The sequence below is a fragment of the Gossypium arboreum genome, chromosome 7, assembly GCF_025698485.1.
Source record: "Gossypium arboreum isolate Shixiya-1 chromosome 7, ASM2569848v2, whole genome shotgun sequence".
In the NCBI taxonomy this organism is placed as follows: Eukaryota; Viridiplantae; Streptophyta; class Magnoliopsida; order Malvales; family Malvaceae; genus Gossypium; species Gossypium arboreum.
In genome coordinates, this window is record NC_069076.1 from 8,300,985 (window position 1) to 8,321,011 (window position 20,027).

The 20,027-nt window shown below is 32.3% G+C and overlaps 1 protein-coding gene across 1 annotated transcript; it reads left to right on the forward strand.

Annotated features, from left to right (window-relative positions):
- Positions 1–5,041: 5,041 nt before the first annotated feature.
- On the forward strand, positions 5,042–9,951 carry LOC108475361 (transcriptional regulator STERILE APETALA-like). The gene is made up of 2 exons (XM_017777325.2): positions 5,042–5,381; positions 8,313–9,951. Exons 1-2 carry the CDS (start codon positions 5,130–5,132, stop codon positions 9,426–9,428), a joined length of 1,368 nt encoding a protein of 455 aa, XP_017632814.1. The 5' UTR covers positions 5,042–5,129; the 3' UTR covers positions 9,429–9,951.
- The last annotated feature ends 10,076 nt before the right edge of the window (positions 9,952–20,027 follow it).

Sequence of the window (20,027 nt, forward strand, 5' to 3'; positions counted from 1 at the left end):
TGTTTGAAAAACGTAGTAGAAAATAAATTTAGGGAAAATAGAGTTTTAAATTTGTTTTTCCAAAACAAGATATTGGTTATGATATCTAAAATAATAAACACTTAATCAGAATTGCACCTTTTTGATTCATCTAGGATGAGCAGTTCGTCTGAGTAGTCTTCGCCACTATCCTCAAGTTCACGTCTACTGAGTGCGGACTCACTTTGAATCAGAATTTTTTTTACAAAAATTACCAGTGAGGTAATTTCGTAATTTCTTTAAACTTTTGGGTCAAGTTGTAAATCAGAAAAATATCTCTAGAAATTTTCTGAACTAATCTCTTCAGAGAATTTTTTGTCTACAACTTTCTCTTAAATTCAAGTGTGTATAAAATAATTACCCAATTCTCTTTTTATATAAGGAGAGTTTAGAGAGTTCAACTATGATTAAACTTAATCACTTTAATATTAAATTTAATCTTATTAAATTCAAGATAAATATTATATTAATTTAATATTAAATCTTATTAAAATTATAGAATGTTTATCTACCAGTTTTAGGTTTTGGTCTCGATTTAGGGCTCTCAGGCCCAATTTACAGTCTCATATCCAATTTTCAAGTTCAATTACCTATTGGGCCAATTGTCTGGCTTGAAAATTAATTTCCAAAAATATCATATTAATTTAATTAATTTGATTAAATTAATTTTACTTGATCGAATTAATTTTTCCAAAATCACTTAGATTTTCAAAATTAATTTTTCAAGAAAATTTTTTAATCAAATTCTCTAGTTGAATAATTCTCACGACCACCTAATTTAATTTCACATCGAATAAATCTACTCAATTAAATTATTTCCAAAGTCGTAGAATTTTTTTCTGATTCAAATACAGTCCGATAGAGCTTTTGTTGAGCTAGCGGAGGGATCAATCGAACATATACAATTAGGCTCTAGTAATTACAATTATGTCCAGAAGTATCATTCCGATAATTCACAATTACTTAATCATGGAGTAAGTCCACAAGAAGTACTATGATTGAAAACTCCTTATTGCGTACTCTTTATGAAAGCAATTCATCCAACTGCTTTATTCAATGAACTCATCATGTGTGTGTTACCCTCATATCGTATCCTTGATTCCTTTGAGTTAAATCTGTTCACTTAATACAATCCTATTTTATCTCAGTGTCACCATTATGTCTTCTTAATGATTAATATGATTATTATCAACAAATGACTATGATAAATTGCTTGTTTGAGAACAAGAAACCGGTGGCCACGTTCCATATTTATCAGTCCACACAATACCAATGAGAGGATACCATTAACTCTTTAATTGAGCTATAAATCACATTGTTGCTAGTAAAGCCATGCCATACACAAGTCATGTATCCAACATACAGGCTATATGCTCGATCATCTTTAGAGTATAAGCCTCCACTTATATCAAAGCACATGAGTTGCATACGCATGGCCAATGACTAACTCAGGATTTAGGTCAATCACACCATGAACGTCACAGGTAAATTAATTTATTTATCGTTCAAATAAAAATAAAACAGTTACATGTTTACTACAATATAAGTACATTATAGGAAAAGTAGCTTCAACAAATATAGCTATGTCTATATGCTTGAATCAAAGAACTCGTGCAAAAATTCATTCCAATGGAACGATCAAAACCCCAAATTAAGTATAGAAGAAAACCCTAGAAATTGAAATCCCCAATCAATCAAATGGGAAGACAATTAAAATTTGGGAAACAAATCAGGCCAGTGAGACAGATTGAAAAGAGAACAGAACGAATAGGAAGGAGAAAAAGAGAGACTATGAAGAAAAAGGGTCTACTTCATCGGTGAGAGACCAAAGAGAGAATGAGAGTTCTTTTAGAAATTACAATCTTTTTTAATGAATATAGAAGAAAGAAAATAGAACTTTTATAAGATTGAGAAAGTAAGAAAGAAAAACTGGGAAAATATATTTTTAAAAGAAATACAGCCAATAGAGTAAAAGTAGCGCGTAAAAAAATGGAATACATGTAGTTCGTCTATATATTCCCGACTTATACAGACAATTTAAATTTACTGTCAGTATATCATAATATAGCTTTAATCTATACAGACGAGTTACAAACTCCGTTGTTCAAAACTATCTATACTGACAGATTTGTATATACTTCGGTCAGTAAATGGAATTTTTCGGTGCTGTAATTTTAAATTATAAAAAATATTAATTTATTATAATTTTTTTGGAGTAATATGATTTTTAAAAATTAAGTAATATGCACGTTAAAGATAACTTATATATATAAATCAATATCAAATATAAAAATATATACATATTTTGAAAGAACAACCCTAAGAAAAGCAATAGAAAATAGGGATATGAGATTCAAAAGGTTTCATTGCAATTTAAAATAATAATAATATATAAATTATCTTCCTTAATTTCTTTAATTTTCATCCTATTAATATATCTATTACACGTATATGCGATATGCAAATTTCTATTTTATTTGGTATGTATGTCTCGGATTTTACTTTTTTCTTAAATTTTTTATCTGTTAAATTTTGTACTATTTTGATTTTATATTATAATTGGCTAAACATAAATTTATATTTTTATTGTATTTATAATAGTAATATTTTAAAAATATTATTTATAAAATTTTTAAAATATATTAAGTAACTTTTAATATAAATTCTAATTAATTAAAGTAAAAGTTTTGAAAATTTGATAAATAAATCAAACTATTCAAACAGCGGTTTCCCAAGGAGCTGGCTAAAGATTGGTTCAGCTTTTTGAAACCACACAGGGGTGTTTATAAATCCAAGGTGGCTCCCCTTTGTACTTGATCAAATCCCCTTCCAAATATGCCTCTGAATTATTTTCATCCTCTTTCGATTTTCAAAGTTTCTTTCTTTATTTTTTTATTGTATTATTTAATTTTCATTTTCATTCAAAATACTAATTACAAATAGGATGAGAAACTCCAAAAGCACCTCAAAACACTATACCCAAGTTCCTTTTTTCTTTAAAATTTATAGGTTTGGTAAAAGTATTATAGAAGTCTCTATGTTAAAAGTTAGATTGTATTTTATTTTTATATTTAAAAATAGAAAATTAATTCTTGTACATTAATCTAAAGAGAAAGCGGATTCTTCTTTTAAAATTCTATCAATTTCTATTGTTAAAAAGTAGCATTTGTATATTAATATCAGGTACATGTGGCACACCATATGTCAATATATGGTTATTCAATTAGCCACATCGGTTTTTAACAATACAAATAGATAAAATTTTTAATAAAAATGAGTCTTTTTTAAGTAAATATGACATAATGCAATCCGACTCCTAATAAAATGGCCTGCATGACACTTTTACTCATGAGTTTCTTTTGTGAACCTTACACTCCTCGTAGAAATAAAATACAAATGCTAACTTTTTTTAATACCATATTAAGAGTGGAGATGGAAATAATACGGTTCAATTCATGCTAAAAGAGTATTTAACAAAAATTTTAATTATGCTCTATTTAAGTCAAAACACAAAATTCAAGTTAATTATTGATTAAATAGTAATTTAAAATTGTTTAAATAAATTTATTTGTAAGAACTGTAAATTAAAACCATCCAAATACCACTATTACTTTTAAATCAACAAACCATTCACTTCAATTACTAAATTAAAATTTTATTTATTTTAATGTACTTTAATTAATAAAAATTAATCACAAAATCTTAAAATTATATATCAACTTTAATTTGGTATAATTATACACATAAAATTTTGATCGTGGTTCCAATGTATACATTAAATTTTAATTTTAATTCAATCAAGACATTTTAAAAAATAAATACATCAATTTATTTTTATATTAGATAAATATATTTATTTGTGTATGCAATATATAAACATAAAATAATACTATATCAATAATTGTGTTAATAATTTATGAGAATTGAATCAAATTAAAATTTCATATATATAAAATTGCATAAATCAAAATTCATGTATAAAATTACATATTAAACTAAAGTTCATATATAATTTTGAAATTTATCTTTAAAATTAAAATAAATTTCTATAGACTAAAAATACTAATTCAAACAAAAGTTAACACATTACCCTATTTACATTTTTTTAACAACATCCTTTATTATTATTTTTGAATATTAACATAATCATAAGTTCTTATCATATCTAAACTTTTTTATATAACATCTAAAATTACTCATAGTCTCATAGTCACTCCTACCATTGAAATAAAAAGATAATACATTTCAACATACTTGAATTAAAACTCAATCGACTATTCTTCATTATTTGAATATTATTTACTTTAAATTTGGATGTATTCTATGCTCTTACACATAAGCAACTCATACTGTTATACATGCATTTATGGAAAAAAAAACAAAAAAACAACAACCATAACTCATTAATATTTCTAACTACTCAATTTCATAAAATCTAAAAGTCGGCCCTTCTTAATTTAGATTCTACTGAAAAAATAATCATGGAATAAAGGGTTCATTCAAACTTTTCATTGTCTATAAATATCCCTCCTGCAAGAAGAGAGAAGACAAGTCCATACATAGTATCCACACACTACCAATGCGATGTGATTCGCTATTAGTAATAGTGTATCATTTTACCTCTCTAAACTTTAGTGTTCAATTTATTTGCCATAAATATTCATCCTACAATTCACAACGTGGATTTGAGTTAGAGGATACTAATGTCTTTTGTGCTTGACAGTTAATTTAATGTATCATTATTTTATACTCATCATAAATAAACGCATTATTTATCAAAACTTATCCTTATTTACTTGTGAATAGGAAAAATATGTTATAATAAATTTATCAATAAAAAATTCATCACATGTAAATAATATTAACAGTCTTTATCAGATGATTTGTACATGACTTTAAAAAAAGACCCTATTTCTTTATCGTAAACAGTACATGTATTGAAGTGTAGATATACATATGCATTGATCGTTGCGTAAAATTATAGTATAAAAATCCAAGAATCCCAACACCTTCTTTTGGGGCCCTCAGTTCGTGTCTTTATCTAAAACTTTTTGTCCTTGTTTCCCATTTCTTTCCTCTCCCTTTATAGCTTCTTTACTTGCATACTATTGATGTCTTCTTCGTCATCATCATCATCATCATCATCATCATCTTCTTCTTCTTCTTCTTCTGAAGATGCCAATGGGAATAGTGGAAGAAGGGGTGTTGGTGATTTCGGAGCCCCGTCTTTGACTCGTAGACGTGCCAATAACGAAATCTGGCCGGGCCCTTTTGTTGAAGATCTTGTTGTCCAAGTTGCCATTGATGCTTCCCGTTCTTTTGGCCGCCTTGCAGTTGCTGCTGCACTTGCCAATGTGTTTCAGGTAGGTTTTTTTCTTTTTATCATCTTCAATACCCTTTTCTCATCTTTCTTTCTTTCTTTCTTTCTTTCTTTTTCCCTGTTTGATTTTAAGGAAATAGGATTGATTCAATTAGGGAATTCTTGATGGGATTTTGTTTTTTTATATCATATCTATTTTTTGTTTTCACTTCAATCTTCATGGCATTGGGGACGGCATTATCCAGATTCTGAGAAATGACAAAATCTGAATCTGGTCAAAAATATCGTTTTGAACCCTGAAAATATGCTGCTATTATCCAGATTCTGGTATACCAAGCTATTAAATCCCCCACCCCCCATTTTTTCTTTTCTTTCCCCACTTGAGAAATTCCATTGACTGAAAAAGAGCAGAGAGTGAATCCAGATATATACTGTCAAATCTTGGATGCAGTGGTAGCATCCAAGGGGGAAACTGCCTTTGACAAGGGAACTGACTTTAAATGAGTCCATTTCTAACAAATTTGTCCCTTTCGGATGATGTAGTTTTAAGCATCATGCCAATGTTTACTTCGAAATGTCCATTTTTTAACCTCTTTTCAAATATTGAGTTGATAGGGGAAAAAAAGGGTTTTTTTTTTGGGTTTTTTGGTTTTCCATTTTTTTCCCTTTCTTGGAATGACCCTTTTTAAACCTCTAAATAAAATAAAATAAAAATCCTTCCCACTTTATTGACTCACCTTTGTTTATCCATCAGCTGGAACATATCCATATTCATGGGATTCTCTCTTTCCTAATGCTAAAAATGTAGAAAGAGACCTTTGAGGCCTACCTTCATTATTTTTAACTGTGTTGGGAATTATGGATATAGCATTTAGCATGATTTAAGGCGATGGTCCCTTTTACCTTGTATGACTCTGACCTTGCCCAAGTAAAGTCTAACATTTCCATATTTGGTTAGCATTAGATATGTCCGAACCTTCTTAGACATATATGGGAACTGTTACTTCTTCTTCTTCTTCTCCCTTTAAATAGTAGTCGAGGGGTTTAGCCTTTAGGTCTAGGTACTGCCCTCTCTCTACCCAATGTTTGCTGTCGTTTTATGTCTCAAACGAGATCAGGCGCTTGTGCCAGATTTTTACCACGGTCAAGCCATAATAAAAATTCATTGCAGGAGCATGTTAATGGAAATGAAACTTGAATGTCAAGTGAAAACCAGATTTTATAGCATTTAAACCACAGGATCATACCATAAATCATTGTTTTTATTAGTGGTTTCAAATTTCAATATCAACTTATTATTATTTTTCTATGGTTTCCCCACAAGATTGAAGAAATCAAGAAAATCATTAGGTATTTTGCAATTATAGGTTTGGTTATTGGTCACTAGGTGCTACAAAGAAGCAACATATGATAGAACATTCAAGGCTTTTTTTTATTATGGTTCTTTTTGTTGGCTTAAGGCTTAAGATCTCACTATTTGTTGGGTGTTTTTATTAAAGGATGAGAATGAGTCAAAAGCCAGGATGTGCAAATGCCGAAAGGCAAAAAGGACATGGAGCCCATTGCTGTTTTTAATTAAACTTATATGTCTTTGTCCTCTTAGGGATATGGTTTTCTCAATTTGCTTAATCCCAATTTTTTTTTTATGTTTATTCTTCTATTTATTTCTGTCAGAACACCATAACCAAATTCAATTCAATGACTAGATGAAGACTTTAGATCTTTTTATATTTCTTCCTGTGTTAAATCATGGTGCATGTATCGATGGCCTCCCAAACGGTAGCAAGTCGAAACATATATAATATATATATACCATGTTCCAGGCATGGGGTTTGGGAGTCAAAGAAAGAGCAGAAAGCAGGTAAGCTGGGGGCAAAGGACTATGTGTATATGATTCTCTGCTTTTAACGAGACAGGCCTTTGGCCAATCCTTTCTTGGAAATGAAAGAGAAGCTAAATTTTAATATCATATGTCACGCTTGAAAGGTTGCCCATGCTCGTGTTATATATTGTGTTTTTATATAACCTAGGCCTTTTCTTAGGTCTTTAATGGACCACAGCTAATAGTCTTCCCTTGTCCTTTTCCTTCCTGTCTGATAATACTAAATAAAAAAGGATTTCATGTTCCGCTTCCAACCCGAGGGAGGGATGATGTCTTGGGTCTTTGTTGTTGCAGCAGCTTCAAATGAAACCAAGAAAAAGGGAAGTTCAAAAATAAAAGAGCTGTCACACTCTCCCTGCTCCGCTGACACTAGGTTACAAGATTGTGTCTTAAATTTATACCAATACATACAAGTCTATGCTACAAGACAGTCGATTCAACGTTACTGGTATCTTGAAAAATATTGAACTGAAAATATGAAAGAACCAAATTGTCAAAAACAAAACGAGACCCATCATCATTCGTCTTCCTGTTATTAAGAGGTCTGGCATTTTTTTCCCTGACATTGAACCTCGAAAACAACTTTCTCTTTCTCTCTATAGTGCCTGTGCCTGTGCCTGTGCCTGTGCCTGTGCCTGTGCCTAGTCTCTCTCTCTCTCTGCTCAGCTTCAACTCTGTCACTATTAAAATAATAAAAAAGCCCTTTATTACGCATGCCATGGCTGATATCACTGTTATAACGCGATTACCCAAACATTGCTTCCTTAAACTGAAAACCCTCTTTTCTTGTACATACACACTGGTGCTGCTTTCTTCATTTCGTCACCTACCGTCTTTTGCTGGATCAATTCATCTTTTACTAAGCAATAAATAACTCTAATTTAATTATATCAGTATCTTTTGCGTAATTTTCTCCTGTCCTTGTTAAATAGCTTTTTTTCAACTTTTTATTGCATGGATTTCGGCCTTTATTTTTGCAAGTTGTAACCCTGAACCTTTTTTACGGATTTGACGTGGCTTGAGCTCAAATTTTGTACTTTCGGTGTCCTTTTTCCTTCTGTTTTTTTCTCACGTGGAATGATGTGCGTGCAGGTTTGTTCCACGTGGCAAGCTGTCTCTCGCTCTGATCCACTGTGGCACCGTCTCACAACAGTTATATGGGGCCGGACCCACTGTATGCACGCCTCGTGGCGTGAGGAATACGTTTACCGTCATCAAACGGCTCAGAATTTTCGTGCTGGGAGATCATTTTACCACACCCTCCACTTCGATCCCGCCAGTGTGGACAACCCCGATGGACTGACGTGCCGCTGCCTCACCTTGTCTGATACCCACCTCGCTTGCGGCTTTGCCGATGGTACCGTGAGGCTTTTCGACCTCTCTACCCGTCAACTGGTCGGAACCTTTTACCCGCACCACCGCGATCGTTTAGGCCGCTTTTCACGTGCCGTATCTGGCATTGTGATCACAGACCCCAGAATAATATTCGCCACGTTGGATGGAGACATCCACGTAGCGATCATTGACGGAGAGCCCCTTGCTCGCACGGCCCATTTGGGCAACGTCGTGAACGACGGTGCATTGGTGGACTTCACCGGATGTGGGCGATGGTGGGTGGGGCTTTATGCAGGCGTTCCGGGTCGGGCACTCCACGTTTGGGACGGTAACACTGAAGAGCTAGCCTACGTAAACACAAATCTGACTGACCCAGAAGCCGTGAGGGGGTGGTACACGTTGACTGAGTTGATTGAAACTATTGGCCGAGTTAGGGTGACGGGTCAGGAATCGGCGGTCGCATGCACGAGTTTAAGGTACATGGTTGTGGACCTGAGAAACCCGGAGTTTCCATTACACGACCGGGAGTGGAGGAGAGGGCTTACAGTGACGTCGTTGGACACCAATAGCGAGGCATTCATCATGGTGGACAACCGTGGATTGGCAATCGTCCGCCGGGTAGATACACTAGAGGAGGTGTGCAGATTCAACACAAGGCAGGGGAACGTCAACGTCATGGGTTGCATGAACCTAGGGTACGCGCTAATGTGCGCCGCGGGTGTAGTTAGGGTCTGGGAAATAGAGCACGGTCAACACTTGTATAGTCTGAACCAGAACGTAGAGGAAGTCAACGCCATGGTGGCAGATGATCGGCACGTGGCAGCAGCGGGTAGTGACACTTGGATACATTTGTGGGATTTTGGTGCACAGTAGCGAATTTAGGGCATAGAGGGGATTGAATGGTGACAGTAGAACAAAAGTTTAGGGTTCATGGGGGGCCAGCCATTGTACTTTGGGGTAGTGACATCTCGATTTTTGGCGGGGGGAGGGGGGAGGACATGGTCTCTTGTCTCTTTCGAGGCGTGCCTTAAATTAAATTTGTACTTCGGTTTTAGATATTTAGGTGGGGGAAAGGATGCTGCTAAGTAAATCTAGTTTTTTAAAATCATTCTAGTCAATTAATGGAGAGAAAGAGCCATGGAAATCGGATTTGTAATTTGGAAGGGGGGGAGGGGGTTAAGTAGCCAATTGTAGGGTCTTTCTGTTTCTGTTACTTTATTTGGGGGTGGGTGTTTCTTTCTAATTTTATGTATTCTTTCTTTTAGTAAAAGAATGCATTCTTTGGCGGATCGTGCAGTTCCTTCTGTATTATTTTATTAGTATTTAACTTGGAATTCTGATGACTAAGGCATTAATTCATCCATGCATACCAGGGCATGCCATTGATTATCAGAAATGGGCAATTGCGTCACTATATAAATAATAAACAACATAAGCATATCTATACGTAAAATATTTCTCTATTCCATATCACCTATTCACCCTGTATATTTGTTTGAATTAAGTGGAAAAATAAGTGAATGATTATGGAAAGTTATGTGAATACTTTTTCGATAGTTCTTCTTAAATGAAGTTAGAAAACAATTATAAGAAGTTAAGTTTTAATTTGTTCTAAGAGAGGGTAATATGATAGTAGATTGAATTACTTAAATCAAGCTCAATCGATGATGTTGAACGTATTATTTTTGACTTTCTTAACTTCCCTGTTAAAAAATTGTTCTTAGAAGATAAACTTGGTGCATTATTTGATCTAAAGGCATTTAGTTGCCTTCTTTCATTATAAAAAAAAAAATGAAGGTTATTTCTTGGCTTTTTTACTTAAATATTATAAAAACAAAAATATTATACCAAAATGGTATGTCAGTGGAATTATGTACCGAAATGGTACACTCATGCAAGTATAGGGTAGTGAATAGGCGACACCACCCTAAATTTCTGACATCAAGATTAAAATAAAAATAAAAATAAAAATAAACTGAAAATGGCATGTAAATAGGTGGCATCAAAGAAATACGGGCCAAATTCGCCTCGTAGACCACCAAAACTCGACCCGTTGACATTGAGGTGACAAGACCACAGGTGAAGCCAAACTTATAGGCGGCACACCCCTTACAACACCTAAGTGATGCCGAACAGGTAGGCAGCACTGGGCAGGTGAAGCCAACCTTATAGGTGGCACACCCCCTGCAAACTGCACTCCCCTACAGTGGTGGCAGCAATGGGACGGGACCATCATCAGTCCCGTGACGTGTTTTGGGGGACCTTATAATGGTCCCCAATTTCATTTTGAATTGAATGAAAGAAAAAAACAGTGAAGAAGAGAATAAGAAGAGAATGGGAAGGGAAGGAAGGGAAAAAAGAAAGAAAAAAAGAGAACCAGAATAGAGAGAGGAGAAGGGGAAGGGGAAGGAAAAAATAGAAGAGAAGAAAAGGAAAGGAGAAAGGGAAGGAGAAGAGGTTGTGTTTGGGTTTTGAGAAAAAAATTAGGGTTGTGTTTAGGGTTCGAAAAAAAGTTAAGAGGTTGTATTTGGGGTTAGAAGGATTTGGTGTTTAAAAAAAATTCATAAAAGGTATTTTTTTAATTTAGTAATTTTTTGTTATAAATAAATGTTAATTTCTTTTTGTTGTTTTGATTTATTTTGGAATTAATTTTTATTTTTGTAAGATATTATTTCATTAAAAAGAAGCATTAAGGTATGTTTCTATTTTATATTTTCATTCACGAGTTTTTTTATATTTAAATAATAACATTCATATTTATGTAGAATCTTTTATGGTTTATTTTTATGTAATTTATTTTTCATGTGTGTTTTAGGTTTATTAGATTTACTATGTTTATTTAAAATAAAAGTATAATAATAACAATATTCGTATTTATTAGGTTTATTATGTTGAGATAGTTTATGTTATGTTTCTATTATATTTTATAATTGACATGTTATTTTTATTATTTTAATCTAAATTTTTGTTTTTTATGTAGGTAAAAGATGAGGCCATTGAGATAGAATTTGTGAATGGAACCATTGAGTTGAATTTATGAGATATATTTATTTATTTTAATATAGTATAGCAAAAAATATGATGTGGATAAAAGCTGTTTGGTATTTACGTAATGAAAACTTATTGTATCACATTTAGGTATTTTGATAAATATTTAAAATGCATCAAACTTAGAAATTAATTATCAAAATTTGTTTTAAAATTACAGTATCGAAATGGGTTCATTGATTAAAACGATGATCATATATATCAAACACGTTAATAAGATGGTAATATATTGTTATTTGTTATTCATGGGTTCCCTTAAAAAAAGTTTCACGTTATTTACGGAAATAAATTATGTTATAATAACTATTTTCTGTAATTTAATAGTGCCAGGGCCTGTACCGTGCATTGAGGGGTCAGGTGAATGGTTTAGGATATCCCTCGGATGAACGACTCATGCCATACTTGGAGTTAGCCAGATTCGGGTCAGTAGCATTGATCCGAACATTTGATTTGTGGTACAATTTAATATTCGCTTTGGTCGAGCGTTGGCGCCTGGAAACCCACACTTTTCATTTGTTGTGTGCGGAGTGCACTGTCACTCTGGAGGATGTTGTACTGCTACTTGGGCTCCTAATCGACGGGAGTGCGGTAACGGGTGTAAGTACAATCTCTGAGCCGGCCACCCTTTGTTATAACCTACTAGGAGTCTCGCTCGGTGATGCTGAGTCGAAATTTACGGGTTTAAGATTTTCATGGCTGAAAGCCAAATTTGAGTATTTATCAATTAATGCCACTGAGTAAGAGGTGATGTGCGCAGCTCAAGCCTACATTATGCACATTATAGGGGGTGTACTCATGCTGGATGCATACAACAATAGGGTTCATTTGATGTATTTACCCCTATTAACTGATTTGCAGAATGTTCGCTCGTATAGTTGGGGTTCTGTAGTATTGGCTCTGTTGTATTGTGAGCTTTGTCGGACGACAAAGCTTATTGCGGTGGACATAGGCTGATGTCTCATATTGCTGTAGTCTTGGGCTCTTTATCGGATGTCATTCTTGGCATCAGTTAATCACCAAGCATATGTGTTTTCACTGGTGAATAGGTGACAAAATTATACTCGTTATAGCAATTAATTGACTATTCTAACATGCAATTTATTTTCATAGATGGAGTACCAATCCGAGTATCGGGGGGTCATACACTATTCTGATATACCATCTGATGATTGAACAACATGTTGGGGATAGAGGTGTGCATGGGTCAAGCTAGGTCGGGTTCAGGTTGGGCCCAACTAAAAATTTAGGCATGTTTGCTAGGCTGGGCCTGGCTTGGCCTAAAAAATGGGCCTCAAATTTTTCTCATGCACATCTTGATAAAATGTTAAAACACAGGTCCGGCAGACCACCCATATTAATTTTATATTAATTTTATATAATTTTAAAATATATATAATACATAAAAATACTAAAATATCAAAATAAATACTTCTCAATAAATTGAAAATAAATTTTAAAAATATGTATACCTAAATAATATTAAGATAGAATACAACTTAACAAGGAAATGTCTCTAAAATAATAACAAAATTAACAAATGTCTTTAAAATAATAACAAAAATGACAATAAAATAAGTTTCATACAATATCCAAACAATAACAACAAAATAGTAACAATATAATAGTAAAATGGTAGCAAAATAGGGAGAAAATAACAAGAAAATAATATTAAAAAAATCAAATATTTTTTTGTCCTTTAGTGAATTCGGGCCGGGCCGGGCCGAACCTGGGCCAAAAATGTCTTACCCGAGGCCCGATCTATTTTTAAAACGAGTCTTTTTTTTTGTCTAAGCCGATTTTTTGAGCCAATATTTTTTCCCAAACCCTTCCACATTTTGGGCGGTCGTTCGGGTCGGGCCGGGTGGCTCGACCCATAATCAAGTCTAGCCCGGGAAGGGGTAAGCTATTCAATTTTTGTGACATGTAATTACTTTGTATATCTTACTTGAACTGTGTTAAAATTTAACCATGTTATTAATTGTGCAGTTCATCTGGATGCCGTATCGAAGACCGAAAATTGCGACTGTTATTCCCTCGTTTGCCCATATTCATTCACATTTGTGGTGCATTAACGCACCCATTATCAATTTCCAGACAGTGAAGTGGTATAACAAGGATCGAGTACTTTGACAGTTTGGTTGCATATAGTATATCCCGGCTCTACTAATGCAGGTACGGAAGATCCACGGGATTAACAAGAGAGGAAAACATGGAAATAATTGGGAGGTTGTGCACCAGAAATATATTGCAGTGTGGGACAACAGAATGACGCTAAAACCTTAAATGGATATTTCTTTTGATTTGCAGCCATTGTTAGAGTGTACAGGAAAATCGTATTTACTTGGTGGGCAATCGATTGTAGTCCCCCCATACATGCATCGACTTGGGGCATACGAGCCAAAGCCCGAGTGGTCTCATACACATTCTAAGGATAGTTCTTATCATCCGGAGTTGCGGGTCAAAAACTATTTCCCGTGCTCGTCAGGACACGGATATTAGTCTGAATTTGATATATTCATTCCATTATTGTAACAGTCAATTTTCGGTAAAATCCAAACAGTGGTTTTGGAACCACAAATCTGATTTTGGAAGAAAAATTATTTTTATATTATTTTATGGTCTATAGTATGATGGTAATATCGTATAAAAATTTCGTAAAAAAATTTTATCGATTACATGTTTAATTTGATAAAGGACCAAATTGCACAAAGTATAAAAGTTGAGTTCTAATAGCTAAAGGGATTAAATAGCTATAGAACTTTAAAGTGGAGGTCCTTATATGGTAAATAGACCATTAAAAATGCTTAGTGGTTAAGGATGGTGATTCATCTATGGAAAATAAAGTAAAGAAAAGAATGAAATTGGAAAGTGAAAAAAATAAAAGATGATAATTAATTAAATAATGAAAATATCATCTTTTTCATCATCTTTCCCAAATTATTTCCATGGAAACCCTAGCTAAGGGAAAGTAGCTCAAGCAAGCTTATTTTGATCAATTAGGTATGTTTTATTGTCCCGTTTTTAATGATTTTTATGTTTCTGATATCGTAATAGCTTAATCTAGCTATCTCGGGGACTAATTTGTAAAGTTATCAAAGAACTAGAGTTTATCCATTGATGAACATAGATGAATTATGAAGTTTTATGGTAGAAAATGAAAAGTTGTTGATAGATAAACAACTTTTGTAAAGGGAATTTTGATGAAATTATTATTTAGGGACTAAATTGAAAAGATGTAAAATTTATGGAAAATTTTTGAATTTTTTGAAATACATGGGCTGCAAATTTTACATGTAAAAATCGGCTAGGCTTGGAATAAGGATTAAATTCCATGAATTTCATTTTTCGAGCCTAGGGACGAAATCATCATTAATTAAAAGTTTAGCGGCAAACTGATAATTTTGCCAAAGATGTGAATTGAATTGAAATGAACATGAATTAATGTAAAATTCATTCATATAGATTCAGATAGACCAAATTCGGAGTTAGAACAAGGAAAAGAGAAAATATCGGATTAGTAGATTTTACGTACACGAACATTTGTCGAGGTAAGTTCATGTAACTAAATTGTGTATATTTTATATGCTTGAATTGAATGTTGTGTATGTGAATTGTATAAATGCCATATACATGAAATTGGTTACATATGCGACAAGCCCGATAAATATTAAATCCCGTTTGAATAATGGAATTCGATGGATACAAGATTTCCCGATTGGTTGTGGTCCTGCATATGTTGTGGACACACCATAGCTCTTACAAGCATTTTGTTATAAGACCTCTCGAGCATCCTGTTACATGATTCCTGCGAGCATCCTAATCGGTAGTGATCCTGCATGTGTTGCGGACTACCGTAGCTCTTTGTGAGCGTCCTGTTATATGATCGGTTGTGATCGTATATATATTGCAGACAGAAATACAGCTCTTTGTGAGCGTCCTGTTTTATGATTGGTTGTGATCTTGCATATGTTGCAAACACAAACGCAGCTTTTTGTGAGCTTCACGATATGGCTCGCTTGAACTTCCTAATATGTGGCTATTTGAAGCTTTCCGTTAATGGCTCTTCGGAGCTACCCGTTATTGGCTCGCATGACCTTCCCGATTATGACTCTTATGCGTTTTTTGTTATATAGCCCGGATAAGCTTCCTGATAGGCTCTTTGAGCTTCCCGATTAATGGCTCTTTGTGAGCTTCCTGTTATATGGCTTGAGAAAGGATTTCCCGGTTATGTGCTTTAAAGAGTACTCTTGAATATGAATTGACAAATTTCTGATTTGTACACTTCAGGTGTACTTCCTGTGTATCCATCGATGTTTTCAATGATTCAACGGGAAAAATCCTGACATGAGAAAATATGAACATGAAATATATTAATACACGTATCTGCCTGAAACACATGAAAATGATAATACATGATATATGAAAATACGAGATGATAATATATGAACATGGAATTTGTTTGATGAATATGTTCATCCATGATTATAGATTTTACACCTTGAGTGTATTACCCGTGTGACACTGACATTTCAAATGATTTAATGGGTAAAGTTCCGACATGAAATAATCTGAACGCGAGACGAATTATTAAGAAAATGTACTTGAAATACAAGGATATGATTTGTATATGTTGTTACAAGCCAATTTTGACCCACATTACCAAACCCAACTAAGCCCAATTTCAAACCCTAGCCCAATATCTAAAACAAAAAAACAAAAAAGAAAAGAAACCTTAGCCCCTATGGCCACTTGCCCTATTGTCTGCCACTACCCTCTGCCACCACCACCCACCGCCACCTACTCCACCGCCACTTGCACCTGTAAAATCAGAGAAGAAAAGACAGCAAATGTTAAAAAAATTGATGTAAAGTGGCTATAAAAAGCCAAACAAAAATATTGTAAAGGATTCGGCATTTTTTCTTTTCGAATACAAAAAAGAGATTCAAAAACAACAGATTTTAAAGAACAAAAAAAACAGTTCGAGTTCAAGAGAGGAAAAATCGTGAGCAGATATAGTCTAAGGTAGTATTTTTTTTCTTTCTCCTTTGATCCTCCATGTACCTACATATAAATATACAAAGTTTTCATTTTTTTTATATATAAAAAAAATTTACCTTTTTAAAATTTCGGCAACCTTGCATGGTGGCCGGCAATGGCAGAGGACGGTGGCGGCTCACCGGGGTTCTGGCCAGACCAAGAACACCTGCAGAGAAAAAAAGAAAAAGGGAAGTGGTTTTTTTTAAAAGCAAAGGGAAAGAATGAAAATTAAAAAAAAAACTTGGTTTTTATAAAAGACTAAAACGACGTCGTTTTGGTGCAGGTTTTAAACCCCAAAACAATTGTAGATTTTGAGATGACCAGCGTCGACCGACCCGCCTCGGGGATCTGCGTGTTTTCAAAGGAGGGCTAATTGCGCTTTTAGCCTCTCCGCTTTTTATCACTTTGAAATTAGATTTTTTCATTATTTATAATTTAGCCCTATAATTTATTTTTCTCTGCAATTTGGTCCCCGTCTTTGCTGCGTTTTTGGGGAAGGAATAATTCTGTTTGGTCCTTCCAGGTTGCATCTTTGTTCATTTTGGTCCTTTTCCTTTATTTCTTTTAAATTTGCCCTAAAACTCTATTTTAGTTCAATTTTAGTCTTTTTTATTTTTATTTTCATTTTTATTAAATATTATTATTATTATCATTTCTAATATTATTAATATTATTCTTTATATTGTTGTTATTATTACTATTATTACTATTCTTGTTATTAACATTGTTTTTATTCCTTTTATTCTTATTATTATTATTATTATTATTATTATTATTATTATTATTATTATTATTATTATTATTATTATTATTATTTTTTATGTATTATTATTACTAGTTATTATTATTTCTAGTATTATTATTATATATAATATTAGTGTATGTTTTATTATATATATATATATATATATATATATTTATACATAGTTTTATTTTAATTACTTTATTTTAATATATTTATTACATTATATTTGCTTTTTGTTATTAATATTATTACTATATATTATTATTATTATTATTAATAGTGTATATTTTTATTATATATGTATATGTATATATTTTTGTACATAGTATTATTTTCTAATTACTTTATTTTAATATTTTATTATATTATGTTTACGTATATATAGCGTTACTAATTTTCTTTTATTATTTTATTTTCCCTGTACATATTATCGTTTATACGTTCTTATTATTACTATATCTATTATTTATTAGTATTTTACTATTACTATTATTAGTATTATTTTTTAATCAATACTTATATGTATATATTATGTTTTTTTAATACTATATTTTTAATACCATATATATTGTGCATATTCTTAATACTATATATTGTATGTATTTTTTAATAACTATATTATATGTATATATATATTATGTATGTATTTTTAATATCATTATGTATTTTTTAATATATATATGTGTATATTTATGTAATATTATTAATAGTTGTTTTTAACATTATTATTATTTCTAATATGTGTATACTACGTAAATATTTTAATACTATATTATGTATACATTTTTTTTGTTATATATTATGTATATGTATCTTTTTAATATTATATCTTTATATATGTCATGTATATATTTCTAATGCTATATTACATTTTTTACATATTATCTTATGAATATATATTATTTTTAATAACTATATTATGCATGTAATTTTAACGCTATATTATGTATATATTTTTAATACTATGTACACACTTTTTATTCTTATTATTACGTATATATTTTAATACATATATGCATATATTTATATATCGTTATTATTGGTTATTTTTTATATTATTACTGTTTTCAATATATATTGTATATACTTTTAATCTAGTATTATATGTTTTATATATATATGTTCACTACTATTTCATGTTTACATTATTACTATTATTATCATGTTTAATATCATATGCACTACTATTGTTGTATTATTATCATGTATACATTGTTAATTTTTATGTATTTGCTTCAGATATTCTTAACTTTTTATTATTATTTGTTTGTTCTGAATTTAGCATATTTGTTCACATCTTATTTCAACATCAATATTAGTTTCCTTTCACTTTCTTTATCTAGAAATATTTTCATTCCTGTTTTTAAATTAATTTCAACAAGTAAGGCAACATACCAATTTAACATTAAGTCGTCGATTTCATTGCTATGTTGGGTGAATATCAATCGGCTCGTGTTAAAAATGGAACGTCCTTCTAAAAAGAAACCGAAACTTGAAATTTCTCGTGTTCTTTCCGGTTCATGATTAAATGTTACACTGAACTCATATTTTTGAAAATTAAGACAACACATGTTTAACAAGATACCAATTTTGGGCGTCGCGAGGGTGCTAATACCTTCCTCGTGCGTAACCGACTCCCGAACCCTATTTTTCTCTGGCTTTTGATGTAAACCTAAACTCGGCCTTCTTTTTGTTTAAAAATAAATTTTCTTTTAAAAAAAGAGGATTTATTAGGTGTCTGATCACACCTAGAAAAAAGGATTGGTGGAGACTCCCTTTTTTAATAAAACTGAAATTCCATTTTCAAATTTTCAAATAATCGCCTCAACTAGCAATCAAAGTGAAATTTTTACGTCGCTACAGCTGTCGACTCCACTGGGGACACATTTTTGAGAGTCGAGTCGAATTAAACGCGTGTTGTCAAACTTTTCGAATTTTCTTGTTCAAATTAATATTTAGTCGTGATCTTCAAATTTTGTTTTCAAAAAATTATGCATTTGCATCATGTTGTAAATATTTTTCTAACTTGTTTTATCTTTTGCTTTTCAGCTCTAAGTTTTTATAGTTTTAGTTTCGTAGTTTTAAAATTAGATGAAAGGTTTGCGAGTTTCTCCTCACACACCGTGCACTTGCATTTTTGCATAACATGAGCTCTTTACCCGGGCTCCGTCCACTTAAGTGAAAGTAAACGCTATGCCTTTGTGAGTTAACTCATCCCTCTGCATAGGCTAGTGAATACTTCCGGGTTACATAAGACTTATGCTTTCGTGAGTTAACTTGTCCCTCCGCATAGGCATAAGTAAATGTAATCCCTCGAATTGAACTCGTAAGCCTGTGATGGGCCACGACTGAGGCTTCGTACTAGTCTTAGTAAACGATAGTACGAACAATTCGAGTATCTGTCTAGAACCGAAACCGCATATAGTGAACCGTACGAGCCACCTAATTAGAGCCATGGCGAACCTTCGTCTGTTTAATAGTCATCAAAATAAGTTCACGGGAGAAACGCCTCTTGCCTTTCATTTCCTTTACATTTACACTATTTATGCAAAAGAATTAAATCGGGTAGCTTAATTTGTTGAAGTTTCCATAGTTTTTCTCAGTTTATATTTGTTATGATTACTAACCAAGGTTGTTTGTCT